This window comes from Choristoneura fumiferana, chromosome 5 (assembly GCF_025370935.1).
Source record: "Choristoneura fumiferana chromosome 5, NRCan_CFum_1, whole genome shotgun sequence".
NCBI lineage: Eukaryota > Metazoa > Arthropoda > Insecta > Lepidoptera > Tortricidae > Choristoneura > Choristoneura fumiferana.
Window position 1 is genome coordinate 18,612,170 of NC_133476.1, and position 20,862 is coordinate 18,633,031.

A 20,862-nucleotide genomic window follows, 5' to 3' on the forward strand; every position below is an offset into this window, starting at 1 on the left:
CCAATCCGCGCTGGGCAAGTGTTCTAATTCTGAGAGGAGGACTGTACCCAACAGTGGGATAATAATTTCATAACAAAAAAAATGTCGCACCTACGATTCGGACCGATTAGAATGAGTGTATAGATACCTACCCTAAACAGAGGGCGGCAAAATTTTCTTCCGCCCCGGGCGGTTGATACCCACGCTACGCCACTGCGTTACGGTCTTGCTTGCAATTGGCTAATAACTAAAGCCGAGTTTAGACTTGCAAAAAAAATCATGCAAGTTGCATTACATTGCGGCGCTCGATTGACTACTACAAACTCGTTGGCTTTACGGCCTCGCAATGCAATGCAACTTGCACGATTTTTCTTGCAAGTCTAAACTCGGCTTAAGTGAGCCATTTGCAAGCAAGACCGTAACGTCAAAAAAACCTCACGATAGCCATCTAGCTATATTTCGCCTTACTTTTATCCCTCATTAAATCTACCTACTTTAAAATTGAATATTGTATGTTTGCCAAATATAATAGAGCCGTGACTCTGACTCTGACTATGACCTCCTTATTCAAACAAGCGTGTTAACGAGCTTACTACTTATTAGCCATCGTGCCTAATTAATTCTAAGAACTAAAGCAGTCGCACATACTTCGAACGCTTACAATGTTTTTATCAAGCGCGGGCTATAATCACTGTAAATGTGAATTTATTTCACGGATTTGCTTTAATAAGTGGTTGGGATGGCCTTGGCCAACAAACAGTGTGTTACGAGTATGAATTTCAACCATAGAGGAATTCACCAATAGACTGGTTAGGTTCTTTCGTTATAGCGCTGTCCGATGAGGGTTTCAGTGACTCGCTAGTTGGCGCTAAGTCCTCCTACACATCATCATCATTTAAAAGTAAATTTGGCCTAGCCAGCACCTTCAGAGTTTATAATAGACGTCATCTTTTTAGGGTCGCCATCATCTAAATTGAAGGAATAGAGTATATTTATACCTACTATCTAGAATTACAAAATTATAAGGGTAATTTGCAAAAATATGCACCTTTCGTTTTATTTATCAGAAAATTGTTTACTCAGAATTGTTTCTACATTCGAACCTCATACAAGAAAAAATATGTCCCAAATTTTTATCTCAGTTCGTTACATTTTTGTATGAATATATTTATATTTTGTTATTCCTCTGAATGTAATGCACCTGATAAATCTTTTTCGTTACAAATTTTGGGGATATCTCAGTTTCGTTACACTTTAGTGTGAATGGTTTTGTCTACGAACGTAACACACGTTGCACATTTTCTGCAAATGACCCTGTAAAAGAGCGACTCTCAACCTGTGTGACATTACTTTTGTTCAATTCATTCGTTTCAGCTCTTGTGAATCGACATGCATAGAATACCGCCAAGGACTTTAATTCATGATACTTTAAATATATAAGGTGCTTGCTACTCTATCGTATTGGGTAGCTTTAATGATAGATGTAATGTTTATTAGAAATAAATAAATAAATAATAAATGAGCCACAATGTAACCATTTCACCGTAAACGTCATAGTGATATCGCATTAATTAACAATGAAAATCGTAATGACTTTTCCTTTAAAAGGATCCATGGTGGCTCATGATTTAGAGTCCTTGAGTGTACAACGTGACTCTTTATTGTACACCACAAATAGTAAATGATACAGAAATAGGTACACAGAGAGAAAAATAACAAGCTAAGCAATAGGCGACCTTATCGCTACATTATGTACTTACGTTAAGTGCCTCTCTATTGGATAATTCCTCTATGAATCCAATCGACTATTGAAGTTCGAGGTTACGTAAAACATGTGGAGCTATGATATTAGTTATTACTACCACTTCCTACATAGTAAGGGCGCGGGCGGTAAGGGCGCAGCGATAAGGATTGTTGCTGCCATTATAGAAGAAAGGAAAATGTGTGAAGAGCTATGATGGACTTTAAAATATTGTTCATGGAAATTTTGGAGTTTTATTGTGCTATCCAGTCTATCTATGAATATCCAGTGTTAGCAGAGCCCCTATCCTAAGCAAAATGGACGTAGGGTCATTTTATATTAGTTGATTGGAACAAGGAGGGTTTTTGACAGACAGATGGACAGTGTTATGACAACGACGTACACGTAACTATCCATTTGACACCGTTTAGGTACGGAACCCTAAAAAATATACTACTGAACTAAAGATACCTAACATGTTCTTTTCTATGGAATAGTGTCGCGTGTTACTGAACCTGCGGACGACGCAACCATTCGAAGAGGTCCTCGAGGATTTGGGACAAGTACTGAAAATGAGCGGTGCTAAGAGAATGTACACAATCACCGGACAAGAGGTAACAAATTCAAAAATACTCGTATCAACAGCTAAAATATTTGCAAAAACGGCCTCCGAGCCGGATAGAAAATGAAAGTTTTCTTTTCTGTAGGTAAGGAGTTTCTCCCAGTTACGGAACGAGTTCTCCGATGTAGAGACTTTCTACTTGGGGTCTGTGATGGTCGCACCAGCGCTGAGCCCGGGAGTCAGCGCTCCCCTTCCTGTCGAGTCTCCTATGAGGAGGTAAGATATTACGAGTATACGTAGTGTAAAACCAGCCAGAAGCCAGGAGGGGTTTTTTTGTTTAAGTCGCCTTGAGGGCCAAAGACGCTACTAGGTCCTTGCTTTTATTTAGTTGATTTTACTATTCAAAATTTGGTAGAAGGGGTTAATCAACCTAGTAAAATCCTCGTAATGCCTCCACGTTCAAGCTGCCTTGATGTTTTTACCGCACCTATTCTTTCACCGCACTTGTCCGATGCATCTAAGCTGTTCTTTGGAAACTTATGCGTCCTAACATCGGTTAAAAAATTGTGAATACTGATATACTGATTAAAAGTATATTTTGCAAATTGTTCTCTATAGATCTCGGTCGCGTGGCAACGTGGCCGTGGCGCCTGCGTCGGAAGAAGTATCAGTACGCGGGCGGCGCGCGCGCAGCAAAAGCCGACCGCGCGTGCTGTACGCTCCGGAGGGGGAGATCGTTCGCAACTCAGGTAACAAGCCGGTTCTTACAATATCGGCCAGACGGTCCGATAGACTTATGTATGGTAGAAAATTATGTCACAGGTCTTCAATTTTATGATATGCAATAGAGCTATGAAACTGCCAGGTCACACTTTAAAACCAAGGTGTAGGGTTAGTAAAGCCAGGGTTTAGGGGTTTGGCTTTTCCTTGGATCTGATGACTTTTTACAGCGAAAACGTTATGAGTTTGTAAGTCTTGGCTTAGCCCCCATTTTACATGAAATGTTTTTGATGGGATAACGAAGTCTAGGTATAACATGGAGAAATTATAAAACTTTCGCAGTTGATCTTGTATCGAAGATTTTTGTGTACATAGTGTATACTTACATGTTTGTAGCAAGGCAAACGTAACAGTGTTCGTCACTGTTTCTATAGTTGTCATATTTATTTATTTTTATCATACATATTTTGGTGACAGCAGTTATTAGTGATGTAATCCGAGGTGACAACAGAGTTCATACATTGGGTATTAGCGCGTTGAGTAATCAGACGTTTACTTACTCTTGTTAGAGTAGTCGAGGAGTTTTCGGGAGTATTCGATACGGACTCAACGTCAATCAACTACTTACACTGATCAAGATTACACATGCGGTGTTACTTACTCCTTCCTTAACATGAAACTTGTACCCTAGATTACACTCTACTGGAGGTGCTCAAAGAGGAACCAATTCGAGTGACGATCCGCGGCCTCCGACGCACGTTCTACCCGCCCATCCATCACGCGCCAATCGACAACACGCCGCCGGAGAAGAAGATGGCGCTGGAATGGGTGTAAGTGTTCTTTTATAGTGGCCAATGAAAGGGAGAGAAGTTGTATTCAGCATATTCACTATAACAGCCGCAGGACCTCCACTGTCGGACATAGGCCTCCCACGGTGGATGCAGGCTGCTTCCAACCGATGGAACTGGAGCCTGCATCCACCGTGCTTTAACCAGGTAATTTTTTAATCTCGTCGAAGTTCGCTTGTATTGTACGTACATAGTGTACTGTTAGCAACTAATAAGGTGTTTGTTCACAAAACAGCTGACAGCAAAAATTTCACAGTATGAATAGTCTAGTATCTTCTGTCATTGAGTCATTGCGTTTCGTATTGTTCTTGTTGAAAATAGAGTAGCGCACGAAATGGGCCCTTTATTCAAGAGATTTTCCAAGTTCTGACACAACTGAACGTAGCTCAGAAACCGCAAGTACCTAAGGATAAAGGCCGCTTCAGGCAAAATCGACGATTTAGGGGACTCAAGAGCTGACGTGTATACTACCTATATATTATAGTAGAAGTTTGTCCCAATCAGATCGCACTTGTGGTCCAAAGGTGTATGCCGCCAGAGTCATTGAAATCACAGCATAAAAATTACCCGTTTCTGTATAATTTGTTTCGTTATCGTCGCTTTTATCCTCAATCGGCATTATGAAAACTTATAACTACCAGAACCCAGAGCACTGCTAGGTTGATTATTTAAGTTCCCATGTCCCATCAGTTACGGCTACCGCGGCTCCGACTGCCGCCGCAACCTTTGGGTGCTGCCGACCGGGGAGCTGCTTTACTACGTGGCTGCCGTGGCGGTCATGTACGACCGAGACGAGGAGTCACAGCGGCATTATACTGGCCATACTGAGGATATACAATGGTAAGAAGTTTTTAAATGGACAGATTGCTTTTGGTAAAATAGGGGTTTAAGCTGGGCGTTGAAGAGTCAGTGAGTCAGGTTTTCTCTTTTTATACACTTACATTATACTCTTAGGCAGCTGTCTCACCGCCGGCGAGGAAACGATTGGCTATCGACTATTTTCTCGCTCAAGAAACGAACAAAAGATATAAGATCCTGTGTGAGTAAAAGAGACATATATATTAATAGTTGATCGCTGGCGGTTCACACTGCCAGCGAGAAGTCGCTCTTACATCTTTTGTCGCAGCGACAAGAGCTATAAAACTAGCTCAGCGATACTCGCTCAGCGCTGTTAGCTTGGCGGCCGCCCGGCTCGAGCGAGTGGAGCGAGTAATCGCCCGTCGTGCTCGAACACTCGGTTTTCACTGCTCGCCCACTCGTTTCTAGTTACTCGCTCTGCTCGCTTCTCGCTCATCGTCGGCGGTGGGACAAGTGCCTTAGAATGTTAGCCTAAAAAAAGTTTTGCTTTTAGCTTAAAAAATTACGAACTTCCTTAAAAACTTTCAACCCCTTAAGGGCTCTACCCATTAAACCGTATCATACCATGACCGTAACAGCAAAGTGTCAGGCAAAAATATTCTTTGTATTGAATGAAAAGTGTGAGACTACGCACACTAGCACGTTTCCTAACAAACCGTCACCGTCGCGAGTTATGTATGTATACGCTTTGACATTCCGTTCCTGACACGTTCCAATTACGATCATGGCATGAAACGGTGTAGTGAGTAGAGACTTTTGAGGATTGAATTTCGAAAAATCCTTTCTAATTCCTTGTTTACTGAGCTGAGGGCTGAGCGTTGATGAGTCAGTAAGTCAGATATTAACTTATTATAGGTCCCTATAGGTAAGTACATATTATTTACTTATAAGTAATAATTTTTCAACTCCTGACCACCGATTAAAAAGAACCGTGTATACTTTGTGGTCCTTATCAAACTCCATTTCTCGCAGCATGGAACTCCACCCCTCTCGCGAGCTGGTCGCGAGCGGGCAGCGCGCGGGTCGCGGGCGGCGTGCGCAAGCGCATGTCCGTATATGGAGTACCGACACGCTGCAAACTTTACACGTGTTTGGGATGGCGGAGTTCGAAGCCGGCGTGTCTGCTGTCGCGTTCTCGCAACTGGTATTTATAACGCTCTATCTCATTCTTACTTAGTATTAGTACTATAGCAGTATCTAGCTACGATTCGGACCGATTAGAATGAGTACCCTAAATAAGAGGGCAGCAAAATTTTCTTCCGCCCCGGATGGCTGATACCCACGCTACGCCACTGGTCCAAGGTCAACAATTTCAAGTAAGTACTTATCATCTATACACACATAAAATGTATATGAAACCAATACGCTGTTAAAACACTGTAAAATTAATTAGATGTATGTAGGATCCACTACGCAGGAATTGAAATTACGCAGTGGTTATGCAGTGACGCGTCTATTGCGTCACGTTTATCAATTTGAACTTTAACGATGACTGTGAGTGAACTTAATTTATGTATTTTTTTTTATTTGGCCTAAGTTATTTATCAGATAGTTTCTATCAAACAAACTGAGCCATTTGACGAAGTTAATGAAAATCAAGAAAAAGATGCTGTCGAACTAGTGGACGTGGTGCTATCAAATTTCAAGTTCTTATCTAGTTAGACAGCATCTTTTAAGTAACTACTTAGGATCATTCTTGTTCCTACTGGTAACGATGCTAAGTTGTAACGTTGGAAACTGCAGAACGGCGGTAGCTACGTGTTGGCTGTAGACGCAGGACGTGAGAGCATTCTCTCCGTCTGGCAGTGGCAATGGGGGCACCTACTGGGAAAAGTCGCGGTAAGTCACATTTAATCAATTGGGAATAACCGCTTGGGCGGACGTCATACCCACCAAGTCGCAACTACTTTGATAAAACTATATACACCATCGGTACTGCGGTCCTCTTCATAAAAAGTTAACGTTACGACTCTGAATATTGGCCCGGGGAATCAAAAAGAATTAGAGCAATAACAGATGCTTTTGACGCTTGTATTTAACTCAATACATTGTTTTCTGGTTGCTGGTTGAAGCGAGAAATTTGAAAAGTAATTCCTTAGATAAAATTACTACTACTAATAATTATTATTTTTGTCCTCAGCGGTCTTTGTTTTATGACTTTTGAAATAAACTATTTTACATACTGTAAATAGGCACAAGAGGCTTCTTAACCGACTTCAAAAAAAGGATAAGATTATCTTTTTTCTTAATCTTTACTTCTTTAAATTTGTAAAACAAGTCTATAAGCGAACGAATATGCTCATAAACCAAGCATTTTTACAGGAGCACTGGTCACGCGATTAGATTATTTACACATAAGTAAATAGAACTACGTAACGGCCAACAGTGATTTTGTGCTCTTAATTAAGTTCTTTAAATACTTCGCAATTCTATTAAATTTACTTTAATTTACTATTACCTTTTACTTTTGTTTCCACTCGTCTGTATCCGGTCCGATAAAATGTTGGATGCTCTATTCTTAGGCATTGTTGTTAAAAAAACATAATTATTAACACTTTAATCTTTATAACATGTTGTTAATTTTATTTATATAATAGGTACGAGTTTTTTTACTTACTTGCATTGTTATTCAATTTAAAATATTACAAAGAGTTCCAAGACTAATAGTAACAACAATTCCGTCCTGCGGAGACGATAATGGCGTGACAACCGGAATTTTGCTACCAGATTGTAGTTCTGTCGCCGAATTAACATAAGTAAGTGTGCCCAATCTCTTCAACTGGAAACTACAAAGTAACCAAACGCAACGTTAAAAAATAAAAGCTTGTAAAACATAGGTACAACTTAATTGGCAATCCTCGTTTTTTGAAGTCGCTCAAAAAAGGTCAAGATAACAAAACCAACGTTTCATTTTCTTTGTTTCGTATTAAAATTAAATCCTTAGTCTACAGGATTGTAAACGTTGTCAACAGTTTTCTAGGTCAAGGGACACATTAAGATCTAGCGATAGCTAAGTTGACGACTTGATGTGTACTTGGCCAATGTTTGGCTTGGCTTCTTCGAGATCTGATGATAACGGGTGTTTAGTAATTTTATTTAGGGGCTTTTTTAATTGCAGCCATTTCGGTGTCATTATAAAGGTGACGCAATTTAGGTAATGTTTTTGATGTAATAATTATTGTAAAGTTTTGTATTGTGCTTGTGGTAAAGCGGTCTATATTTTAAAGCAGGAATTGCAAGATTACTTATTTACATTGATATAGGTTTTTGTTATATTTTTGTGAGTTTACTTGCTTTGTAGACTGCCTGAGAACAGAGAACACTGTTAACTTAAAATGAAAGATTTACGGAATGTTTAAAAAAACCAGTCGTAATCTTTATTATTAACCGCGAACATTAAAAAGTGGAAACGCGTTTTTCGCTGCTAAATCTATACTTAATATTATAAATGCGAAAGTGTGTGTGTTTGTATGTTTGTCCGTCTTTTTGTCCGGATTTTTGGCATTGAGATAGTTTATGGGACAGAGAGTGAAATAGGCTTTTTTTTATCCCGGAAAAATCCACAGCACAGAGGGAACAGCGCGCGATAACAGAATTCCAAGCGATTATAATTCATATAAAAACTAATTAAAAATATACTTTCGTTATAAATGTTCAGAGCTTAATTAAATATATATTTTCTCATACACCGCAAATCATACGCGTCTGATCTATAGCCAGCAAAATATATGTATATATACATAATAATATGGGGTAACATATAAAACAACTTCCAATAAATTCGCGCAGTAAACAATAGAAACATATCCCAACAAGTATGTATACGTCATTGGACGTTAGCGAGTTCAACACACCCATACCTAGGCCACGCCCACCGCTACGCGGCTGCCTCTACGAACCGCTACGAGCTACGAAGCCGTAGCAGTTCGTAGCGAGCTACGATTTTTGTACAGAACTGCGATTACTATCACGTTTCATTTTAAAACTTTTTTAAAATGCGCTAAAATTATAAGATATAAAAATTTTAAAACGCACGACTAAAGTATGGAACCAGCTTCCTGGGACGGTGATCCCGGAGCGGTACAATTTAGGGATCTTTAAAAACGAGTCTATCTGTCTCTCAAAGGGCCGGCAACGCACCTCTGATACCCCTCGTGTTGACAGGTGTCTATGGGTGGCGGTGATTGCTTCCCGTCAGGTGACCCTCATGCTCGTTTTCCCTCTCTAATATAAAAAAGTAACTTAAATAGGCTTTAATTAAAAATATGGAATTTTTAATAACGTTTTGGTGGCGGTTTCGGGGGGCTTAACATATCCTCTGGGGAGGCTATAGACTGGCTAAATAGTTTAGATATGGTTTAGATTTAGTTTTATAGGAAACGCAAGACTTATATTCGAAAGGCCGTACGATAATAATAATAATTTTAATATGGATTTCGACATTTAATACGGTTAGTTAAGATATTTTTAAAGCATCATTAAGTGTAAACTTTCTCGGCTAAAACATGCGAGTGTTGTTATAATGGCAACAATTAACCGCCATTCCTTATTTCTTTTTTCGTTAATTCCAAACATTTCAGTATTAAAAAATAAATCACGATATTTGTCAGGCGACTTATCGCTAGCGTGCCGCGGCGCCCCGCCTTTTGTTCGCGACTGTACTTTCAATGATTTGTGTCGCGTTTGTACACCAAAGAAATATGAACGTGACTGTACGTGGCATGGGAATAATCTGTTTAAGTGTTTTTATGTAAGATTGCAACTTTGCTGGGTATTTTTAATTAAAACGTTTGACGTCCTGTCTAGACGGTTGCGGCAAAGTAGGCATGCACTTAAATGCAATGAACATTTTTTTTATTCGAATGGATTGCAAATGAGCAAGTGGGTCTCCTGATGGTAAGAGATCACCACCGCCCATAAACATCTGCAACACCAGTGGTATTGCAGATGCGTTGCCAACCTAGAGGCCTAAGAGGGGATACCTCAAGTGCCAGTAATTTCACCGGCTGTCTTACTCACCACGCCGAAACACAACAGTGCAAGCTCTGCTGCTTCACGGCAGGATTAGCGAGCAAGATGGTGGTAGCAATCCGGGCGGACCTTGCACAAAGTCCTACCACCTGCGACCTGCTGATGTTCGCGATCGCATTCACCGTCTCTTTCTACCCTCGCTTTATACAGTGTGACAGAAAAAAATGGTGAAAGCGATTGTGATTGCAAGTGTGTTAAGCCGCATTCACATTTGTCTGTCGTGTTGTGTTTTGATGCTCTCTGTCTCTCTCTCTATTGCTTTGTTGCGACACAACACAAGCCGTCACAACACACTGCATCAGATAAATGTAAACGCAACCATATTAAATGTATGAAACCAATACCATTCTGATGCGTCACGACCTGACATAACACGACATAAATGTGAATACGGCTTTAGACAATAGGCCTCTGGTCGTGATCCCTGATTATTACTTCAGACATTGCAAGAAGAGCTGACGGGAGCGGCGTTCCACCCTCTGGACGACAACCTTCTGATCACCCATGGCAAAGGACACCTGGCTTTCTGGAACCGCAGGAAAGATGGCTTCTTCGAGCGCACTGACATCATTAAGCCGGTAAGCAGATTAATGAACATTGCAATAGTTGATTGATAACCAAGGGTGGAAAGCGACCCATTTCACCCGAGATATTTCTCGCCAATAGTTCGAAGGGAAATGGGTAATTTCACTCGAGTTAGACATTCTACTTTTCGTTTCGACTGTGAGGAAAGTAAAATACTACACGCACATTTTATAAAAGAGGTAAAGGTAGGTATATTAAGAAAAAACAGTTAAAATTTCAAACGGATGTTCGGCGCTTAACTTCCAGTGTTGTACAGTCGAGTTCATAAACTAGTGAGCGAAAATTTGATCAAAAAAATATCTGAACACGCTTCTACGCCGTTAACAATAGAGTCGAAACGTGAAAAAAGTGTCATGCTATCATGGCATTATGGCGGGCAGCAGAATAGAGGAATAATTGTAAATGTTGATTTTCTATATAATTGCGAAAAAAATAGACCAACTGTAAAATGTTTTAAATTAGAACCTATAGATCGTAATAAACACGTCGTTAAATGTATAGCTGAGTTTAGATATATGAGAAGCTTTTATTTTATTAATATGACGTAACTCAATTATCTTCGACTCCGTGAATAATCGTATTTTCTTTTTAAAAATACTTTCCACCCTAGAGATGAAAACGCAATTTTCCACCCATGAAAATTAAACTTTTCGAATAGGAGATATGAAAAAGAATCTACATGCTGTCTCTGGCCATAAAGCTTCGATTCTACTCGCAGAACAGTTGTTTGTTGGGCAGGCGTGCTCCATCTTGGTCCACATAATATGTGTTTACCATGTGGCGTGCTTGTGGTCGAACGCCAGCCTATTTTTAAGTGGAAATAGTTAGCTATAAGTGGCACAATAATGTGGGATTTTGTTTCATGCTTACACTTTGGTCATACACTTCTATGATTCTCCAGCCCTCTCGCACGCACGTAACCGCGCTGCAGTTCGAGCAGGACGGCGATGTGGTCACAGCCGACAGTGACGGCTTCATTACTGTGTACAGCGTCGACAGTGACGGAGCTTACTTCGTAAGGATGGAATTTGAGGTACGAGTCATAAATCAACTTATCTTTCATCGAAAATACAAACTGAGACATGGATGCACAGAAAAACCAGAAAAAGAGACCAGCGCTGGGAATCGAACCCAGGTCCTCAGCAATCCGTGCTGCGTGCTATAACCCCTACACCACCGCTGGACAGGAATTTAGACACGAATTTTTCCTATGCATACATATCTCATGCTTATTTCTACTACGCTACTTATGCAGCAGCACTAGCGACATCTATGTTTCGCTCTCATCGAGAAACGTCAACATTCTTTAGGAACCAACCGCTCACCCAGACAAGAGATGTCGCTACTAAGCAATCAAATTATGATTGGTTTCACGGGATACCCGTAAAAGTAACAAATTTGGAGTTGAAATAAAAAATACAAAAAGACTCCAAATAACCAATCATAATTATCTTTCATCGCTGTGTTGGGAGACTTCATCGTCTGATCTTTAGCCTGCAAAGGTATCAATGCTGGTCATTATTAGACATTTTACAGTGGACGTTTTAATACAGTGAATATTTTGAACCCAAAAGACTTAAAGTGAAATTTACCATTATGTTAAATTTAAATAAATATACCTAACTACATTATATATTTCGAGTGCCTACTTACCTATTTTTTTATTTTAAACAATGACAATTTCAATTAAAATTTCACATGTTATGTATTCCGAAACACTCGGCCTTCTGTTAGACGTTTGGTACTCGTAAGTACAACCAAGGCCTGGCCTATCTTCACTAGAATAGGTTCTTATTATCTTATTCTTGAATTTATAAAAGTAAAAAATGTTATAAAGGCTAAATATCTTCCGAAAAGGCCAAAACTACTCGGACCGTCAACACTTATAATCGAAAGTTAAAACGTTTAATTTTTTAGTTTTATAAATCATATCTCACGAGAGCTTGTGTAATATAAAGTATCGTATTTGTTTAGGCTCACATCAAAGGCATCAGTTCGCTGGTGATGCTGTCGGAAGGCACGCTGATATCCGGAGGGGAGAAGGACCGGAAGATTGCTGCATGGGACTCCCTGCAAAATTACAAGAGGATCACTGAAACTAAGGTGCGTTGAGTAGAAAAAAAGCTAGGCAGCAATTAATTACACATTATTTTCTGCCATTTGATTCTAAAACTGCCCGTTGACGTACCTACTGTTTCCTGATGAACCTCAGAACGATTCAGATTCGAAATTCCTGATAAAGAAGACCTAATTGAAATCAGGGAAACGAATGAAGATCGAATTAACGGAACTTCAATGGACTAAACTTTTTAATGCAACGCACCGCGGTTCATTATTCTTAGTGGCCAGTACTTTAGAGCTATTTTTTTATATTTTATTTTTTTAGAGCTAAAAAACGGAGTTTGTCATTAAAAATAACACTAATTTAATAATCGTTCGGAATCCACAGCTGCCTGAATCCGCCGGCGGAGTGCGCAGCATCTACCCTCAGAGACCAGGCAGGAACGACGGCAACTTATACGTCGGGACCACTCGCAACAACGTCATGGAAGGTTCTCTGCAGAGGCGGTTCAATCAGGTATACAATCAGCAACACGCTTAATACGCGAGTGTCCTAAAAAAATGTACCTACACCTAGGTAAATTGAGTCTCTGAGCTTACCCGCGGACAGACAGACAGACAGACGGATAGACATGGCGAAACTATAAGGGTTCCTAGTTGACTACGGCACCATAAAAAACAAGCGGCTTTCGTACAACGAGGTTGCATACTTTATTAAAAGAGTGGGAAAATTGTAACATTTCGGAAATATTTCGCTGTCATATTTTTAATGCAAAAAAGGTCAACACAGTATTTTTTATTCGGTTTAAAAAGTAAAAAAAAACTTAGAAAAAAGTAAAATTGAGCAGGCTATTCGTTCATTTATGCTCGTTTTGTTTGCTAATTTATCGGCCTACAGAATTTAGTATCGATTTGATCCTATCTCTCGCTTTTTTCATATTGAAGTGAAAGTGACAGATCAAAGTCAAGTTCAAATATTTAGAATTCAGTGAGTAGACCCAGCACTGTCCTCAGAATTCCTCAGCATTTAAAAAAAATTTTGCTCACTGATTTTTCATAGCAAAGCCTGCCTGTTTGAGCTGCTGAGGTGAAAAGAAATTTTATTCATTTTTTTTATTCATAGTCAAAATACCACAAACAGGACTTATCACGCTAAAACACACGAGTAATATTTACCTCGACGTTTCGACCACATTACAGTGGCCGTGGTCACGAGTAGACTCAAGTAGAGTAGAGAGATACTCGTGATCACGGCCACTGTAATGTGGTCGAAACGTCGAGGTAAATATTATACGTGTATTTTAGCGTGATAAGTCCTTTTTGTGGTATTTTGACTGAAGATCACGAAAGTTTAAAATGATATTTTATTTCCCTCAAGTTTCATTCTGCAGAATAAATAATTGTGCAGAGACGAAGTTTTTAACTAATATTTTCTACTCTTATCCTAAGGTGATATTTGGACATCACAAGCAACTCATGGGCCTGGCCGTCCACCCCGACGACGAAATGTTTGCTACGGCCGGCCACGACAAAAACATCGCATTGTGGAGGGGACACAAATTGGTGTTCGCTACCCAGGTTGGTCCATGATCCTGGTGGTCACAATTAAATTATCAAAAACTTAAAAACATCTCATCATCATGATCATCGCGTCATAAGTTTAACATCTGGCAGCTTGGTGAACTGTTTTGTTGCTCTGAAGATGAACTCTGGTTGAGATCGAAACGCATCAGTGTAGTGTGGTCGTGGTCATAGTTGAGTTCGTGTGATTTTTGTCTATTCTTACAGTGGGGAGGTGAACACATATTTGTTGTATACATAGATGAATAATTTATTGAATCAGGCGTTTATCACGAACTAAAATAATTTCTTTGCTCTCCCGCGACCTTGATAGCTGGGTTTGTGTGATTTGTGTATGTTGTTATACAATGGGGAGGTGGAGGAACTGCATGAACACGTATATATCTTGCATAAACTCAGCTATCATAATGTCGCGATTGAGCAAAGAAATTCTTTTAGTTCATTTACACAGATGAAATTATCCTTAGGTCGCGGGAGTGCAAAGTAATTATTTACAGTTCCTCCGCTCACGCTCCGAACAGCACATAAATAAGCATATTCCTAATCATCTCGATTTACGTCCTTTTTACCCCGTTATGACAACCATACGGTCAAGATTCAAGAGACCCCAAATGGTGTTTTTTTATGCTTTTCTACAGTGTATAGTGGTTCCCAGGTCGGCTACGAGTGCGTCTCGCTAGCGTGGCACCCAGGTGGAGGCGCGCTGGCAGCCGGCAGCACCGAGGGGCACCTGGTGGTGCTGAACGCGGACGCCGGCGCACACGTCGCCCCGCTGCGCGTCTGCGGCTCTCCGCTTAACTGCCTCATGTACAATTCAGGTACAAAGGCTAGAGAAAATAATGAGGGCTATCGTATTTTGTCTCACTAGATGGCCACTGTTACTTAGGCCACTATTACTTTAGTCTGTTTTTACGGGTCCTATAGATCAAAACTAGCGATGCCACAGGCCCGTTTTGTTCAAAAAGGGGCACAAAGGTTTCCGAAAGACAAAACTGTTCAAAACACAGACATTAATTGCCCCGTAACGCAATTTGCCATAATTAATTTCAGATATTGCAAAATATTCACAAAATTATTCTAGTTAAAATAAAATGCCTATATCACCCAAACTGAGATTTGACATTTCGGAGACCTCCGCTACACTAGCGCCTCTAATGGCGAATTCATACGCGATAGCCCTCATTACCTGCGTTACAGTTGACTGAGAAAAACAACGTAAGTACCTACTGTGGCTTTTTAGCCATGGTGAGTGGTCCCGTTTTAGCTCGTAACTACCATTGAGTAAAACGGTAGGTATACTTTGAATCAGAGCCTGATTTAGAGGAGGTTATTCAGAGCTCAAGCTCACAAAGGTTCCCACAGTAGGCGATTAAAAAATTCAAAATTCAATGGGTCAGCAAATTTATGTTAAGTCAAAACCTTAGGAGCTCCATTCCTTCTTTACCCCAGGGAAATATGTATCCATTTTCCAGTTATAAAACTATTCTATGACCTTTCCAGGGTCTCAAACATCTTCATACCAAATTTATTTTAAAATGTTTAGCATTTTAGCGTGAAAAGGTAATAAATAGAACGACAGCATTACTTTTGCGTTGTATTACTATAAACACAAAAGTAATTCTGTCCTTCTGTTTAGGTTAGGTTAGGGTAAATTAGTTAGGATTTAATTGCTCATCAAACTTTCGAGTTACCTAACTAATTTTTCCTATTTGTTTTATCCAGCCGGAGACTTGCTTGCTATCGGCTCGCAGAATGGCAGCATTTACCTCTTCCGCGTCTCCCGCGACGGCTTTTCATACAAGAAGTCCAACAAGATCCGCGGCGCGCAGCCGCTCGTGCAGTTGGACTGGAGTCTCGACGGCAACTACTTGCAGACCGTCACTGCTGACTATGACTTGGCTTTCTGTAAGTGTGTGGCAATTTTTTGTCACCGGTTTGTGGGAAATTGGCTTCAAATGTCGCTATAAATACGAGTATGTATGAAAAAGTGACAAAAACAATTTTTTTTTTTTGCAAAAGTTGCCTGATTAGCGAATAAGTTGGCAACACCAGACTTGGTTCAGTTGATTATTGAGAAGTACCTACCTCATATTATCCGACTTTCACTACCAGAATATTGTATTGTAATTAATAAGTAAGTATGTCAAATTTCATCTCAATCAAACACCAGGACTTAGTCCAGGAGTGGTTTGTTTTTCGAACGTTGCAAATAAAATTAAAGCTTGTGAAAACAAATGATGTTCACATAGTACCTACATACACGAAGACTTATAAACTTATCATATTTATTAAAAAAAAAATCTAAAACTAAAACATATTAGATACTTGAAGCGGTCCCCTTATTTAGGCAAGGTCCCGAAGATACTGCCAGCGTTTCCTCTTTGAATTACTAAGCTCATTCTTTGTCGGAGGAAGCTAGTACTAAAAACGAAATGTTGTTTTCAGGGGACATCAAATCTTTGTCACCAGAAAAGAGCCCCATAGCCATGAAAGACGTCAAATGGTCTACGTTTAATTCCACGGTCGGGTTCCTGGTCTCAGGTAACAATATTCATTACAATTCGCATCTAAATTCTGTACCGGTATCTAAGTACCTAATTATACCAATAGAATGGTATTTATTAAATCAAAATGTTTTTCAGGAATGTGGAACAACCGGTTCTACCCGATGACGTCACTGATATCAACCGCGAGTCGATCAGCTGCGCACGATTTGCTGATCAGCGGAGACTCAGATGGATATCTACGCTTATTCAGGTAAGAACTCAAATGGAGAACATTATAAAGTTATGTACTTTTAAACAGAGTGCACTAAGACCCGTTGGATGATGCTTGAGCTTGCAATACATCATCATTACCTCGGCCTATTTACATCCCATGCATTGCATGACATTGAGAACTTCACACACACCATTACATTTCTTCACCGAAGTATACAGATTTCCTCGCAATGTTTTCCTTCATCGTAAAGCTTATGGCAAATTTTAAATGGAATTTCACACATAAATTCCGAAAAACTCAGAGCTTCGAGTCTAGGCTCGAATCCATGCCCCTGCTTGAGAGGCAGTAGGTGAAACCATTAGACCATTTAGGCTTTTTTTACCCGACTGCGAAGAAGGAGGGTTATTGAACTTGGATATAAAACCGATCAATGACAACAGGTACCCCTGCGCCAGTCCTAAAGCTGAATACAACGAGATGAAAGTCTACAGCGGCTCAGTGTACTCCGCGCGTTTCCTCTTCAACGACCGGTGCCTGGTGACAGCAGGGGGCGCCGACGCGGCCCTAATGCTATGGGAGCTCGTGGATGACTAGCACGGGGCTGCGCTGCGACCCCCGGCGGTCGTGGTCGCGCCCCCAACCCCTTCCCCGCCCCTCCCGCGCTCCACCTTCAGGGTCCTTGACTTTGATGAGCTGGATTGAACGGCAGGCTGCAACAATCATAGTGCTGGATGCACTGGAGATTTCTACCAAGCTATGACATATCTAAGGACGTACAGGTTCCTGATTCGACACGATATACCTACATAGATCTTGCAGATTTTCTTCACTTCTAAGACACATGATAAAGGATTGTAATCGTTTATTTCATTCGGAAATTACATTGATTAATGTTACCTACGTAATTCACTGCCATTTCTAACATGCATTTAGTTACGGATAGTGTTTAGGTAAACAATGTTTAAAAATACTTTTACCTGTAAGTTACTTACCTAGTGACGTAAGGTAATTAGAAAGGAGTCCAATGTAAAGACTCATACAACGTGTCATCGTAATAATACGAGTACCTACGATTGGTATAATTTTTGATTTGTCGGAAATTCATAAAATGTTTGTTGTTACAAGCAAAAATTTGATACTTAGGTACTTTAAATTATTTTAATACCGGTGCACGATTCGTGTAAGCTAGAATTTCGCGACCCTTTATCATGAACCTACGGCAAAATTGAATTGTAGTGTCTATAATGACCGTTCCTTCTACTTGAATTGAAACCTAAAAGAGCGCTAAGTAGGTAACTACTTGTGGCGTATATATTGCAATGTACTTACCAGACTTTTACAGTGCTTACCTACCAGAAATTGATACCTATGAATTTATAATGAGGCAAGACGACGAAAAACACAATTAGGTATTTAAAGACCATCTATCAATTACGTAGGTACGATTTATTTGTATTTACTATAACGTCCGTAGCTTGTAGTAATCGATTTTTTCCGTAGCAAATTATATAATGATTATATATAAATATCTACTTAAGTTATATGAGTAGGTAATCGATTTTAATTGGGCTTGGTTTAACGTACAGATTTTTCATTGTTATTTAAACCCATAAGGGGATCCCTACATTTATTTTGGCTTAAAACACAATGGTGTAAGGATTGGGGATATACGAAGTACAGGTCGATTTACTAGAGCTGTCACGAATGGACTGAACGAAAGTAATGTCACTAAGAACCTGAGAATATTTTTGTAGGAGAATGACAATAACAGTATCGTCATATTTGTGAGAAGTGCATTCAACTCATTCAACTACTTTTCACTTAATTACTCTTGCATTCGTGCCAGCTTTTGTGAATGGAACTGTACTTGTAGTACTAGCATTCGTAGAGATACTAATCGGGTTTTACAGAAAATGTGGTAGATACAAGCAAGATTGTAAAAAAATCCGTTACGTAAACTGGACCAAAGCAATTTTATTGAGAAAATGAGGACTTCCAAAATGTGGCAGGCCACAATAAAGTATTGTACTTAATCATTTTTTTATACGTTATCATGCTTAACACTGTAAAAAAACATTTAGTGATCTATTTATGACACCCGACACAGAAGTTTGTGTAAGATTCTTCCACTTGAAATTATGATGGCTGATCTGATGACGTCTATACATGTGTTTATTGCGCATTTACCTTAGAAAAATTTGTTCATGGATATTTGAAGTGACAAACAAATAACTTGAATGCTTACTTGCAGTTTTTATAGGAATATGATTAATTGCAAAATTAAAAGTAAAAAAAATGTTAAACTATTGATTGGACCATTATTTGAAAACAATTACTTAAATATTAAGTGCTTTTATAACTTAGTCACTGTCAGTACACGGAAAAACGCGACCGTCCACGATGAAAACGAAAGTGGCCATGGCCAAATGGCCAATTAAGTCTCTATTTCAAGTGAATGGATCTTATCATTATCTAGTTATGAGCAATATCAAATAAGTACCTATACTCACATAATAATCACATTTTACAAAAGTTTCACACATTTTTACGTAGTTTTAGCTGTTAAACGATTATTATTAATTAATTATATCATAGCTGGTGAATAATGTACCATGTTTATAAAGAAATTTCCAGTTTCATTAAATTAGGTTTCCATGGACCATTCATAACCTATCATACGTATAACATTTAATGAAAAATTCAACATGGAGTCTGTTATTGTATCATGTTACTAGACTAGAATTGGAGTCCTGGCAGTTATAACAAGCAAGTACCTATCTACAGTCGAGGGCATAAATATCTGTATCTGTACAGCCATCAATTTGCCGGTCTTGCGAACGGCGCTGTTCTTCCTTACGTAGGGGCCGTCGAATGTTTAAACACCAACCTGATAGTTAGTGGCATAAAGGTGTACCTAAGTATAGATATTTGGGACTCTTTGGTAACGTAGGTAAATATATTTATGATCTTGACTATACTCATACTACCTACCTGAATAAGGTAGTCTTAATGTGATGTGCAGTGGCGATACTTAGTCTACGCAACAGTGTCATTTTAGTGGTCTCTAAAGTACATATTCCGAAAAGCTATGCCCATTACGTTTCTGTGTTTTTCATTCATCAAATCCTAATCAATAAAGATGCTACAACTAATTAGCTATATAATTAGTTTGAATTTTCATTGATCAGAATTTGAAATTGTAGAATGAAATAAAGTTGAGCCAGACCTTTCATTTGCTTAGGTACTTACGTTACTTTCACTGGTACAAAGTACATAAGGAACTCAGCTGTAATCAGTAGGGACAGCTTAACCAATTTCTAAATTGAAATGCACTTAAAATTTTAATAAAAAAATAATACCTAATGTACTTTGATAATATGTGTTTGAACAATTATTGGTCGGTAACAATAATGTTGAAATTAAATATCTAAACAAATAAAAATCATTAAACAAAATATTGCTCATTGTTTTATTTAACATTTACCTACCTACTGTTTTACGCATCTCAATTCGTGTTTACATTCATGAAATTAAAAGTTAACGTAAAAATACAATTAATATAAATAAATATAGGTAGGGACTTCGTTAAGAAATAGTTTGAGTAGTAACTCCAGATTTGCCAGCTTATATATATATGCGAGCAAAATTACAGCTTTCTAGCATTGATAGTCCCTGAGCAAAGCCGCGGACGGACAGACAGACAGACAGACAGATATGGCGAAACTATAAGGGTTCCGTTTTTGCCATTTTGGCTCCGGAACCCTAAAAATCGTATTACTCCAATCCCAATCAATCGAGCCAGAAAAAAATAGCCTATGGCACTTTGGAATAATTTAGTATTCTAATAGTGAAAGAATTTTTAAAATCGGTCCAGCAGGGCTACTACGAAACTCGAAGTTCGTGTCGTGCGGTCCCTCTAACACTTTTATACTATTTAATAAGAAAGCGAGAGGAGCCGCACGAAACGAACTTCGTGTTTCGAGTTTCGTGCAGTAGTTTTTGAGTTAATTCGTACAAACATCCAAAAATCCAAAGCTTTCCTCTTTATAATATTAGTATAGATATACATATACATATATATAGATATAGAAGTATAGATTAAATAGTAAATAGATAGATAGTACGAGAGTGAGGGGGACGGTACGATACGATACGTGACGATACGAACAATCGTT

The 20,862-nt window shown here is 39.1% G+C and overlaps 1 protein-coding gene across 1 annotated transcript in view; it reads left to right on the forward strand.

Moving 5' to 3' along the window:
* DCX-EMAP (Doublecortin-domain-containing echinoderm-microtubule-associated protein) overlaps positions 1-20,106 on the forward strand; it is a 42,602-nt gene extending 22,496 nt beyond the window's left edge. The window contains exons 3-19 of the mRNA XM_074088247.1: positions 2,218-2,334; positions 2,428-2,558; positions 2,901-3,031; positions 3,694-3,832; positions 4,541-4,690; positions 5,681-5,852; positions 6,452-6,547; positions 10,180-10,317; positions 11,226-11,357; positions 12,299-12,427; positions 12,774-12,902; positions 13,835-13,963; positions 14,622-14,784; positions 15,689-15,871; positions 16,412-16,507; positions 16,609-16,723; positions 17,128-20,106. Coding sequence (XP_073944348.1) covers positions 2,218-2,334; positions 2,428-2,558; positions 2,901-3,031; positions 3,694-3,832; positions 4,541-4,690; positions 5,681-5,852; positions 6,452-6,547; positions 10,180-10,317; positions 11,226-11,357; positions 12,299-12,427; positions 12,774-12,902; positions 13,835-13,963; positions 14,622-14,784; positions 15,689-15,871; positions 16,412-16,507; positions 16,609-16,723; positions 17,128-17,281 — 2,304 coding nt within the window. The 3' untranslated portion in view covers positions 17,282-20,106. The remainder of the gene's footprint in view (positions 1-2,217; positions 2,335-2,427; positions 2,559-2,900; positions 3,032-3,693; positions 3,833-4,540; positions 4,691-5,680; positions 5,853-6,451; positions 6,548-10,179; positions 10,318-11,225; positions 11,358-12,298; positions 12,428-12,773; positions 12,903-13,834; positions 13,964-14,621; positions 14,785-15,688; positions 15,872-16,411; positions 16,508-16,608; positions 16,724-17,127) is intronic.
* The last annotated feature ends 756 nt before the right edge of the window (positions 20,107-20,862 follow it).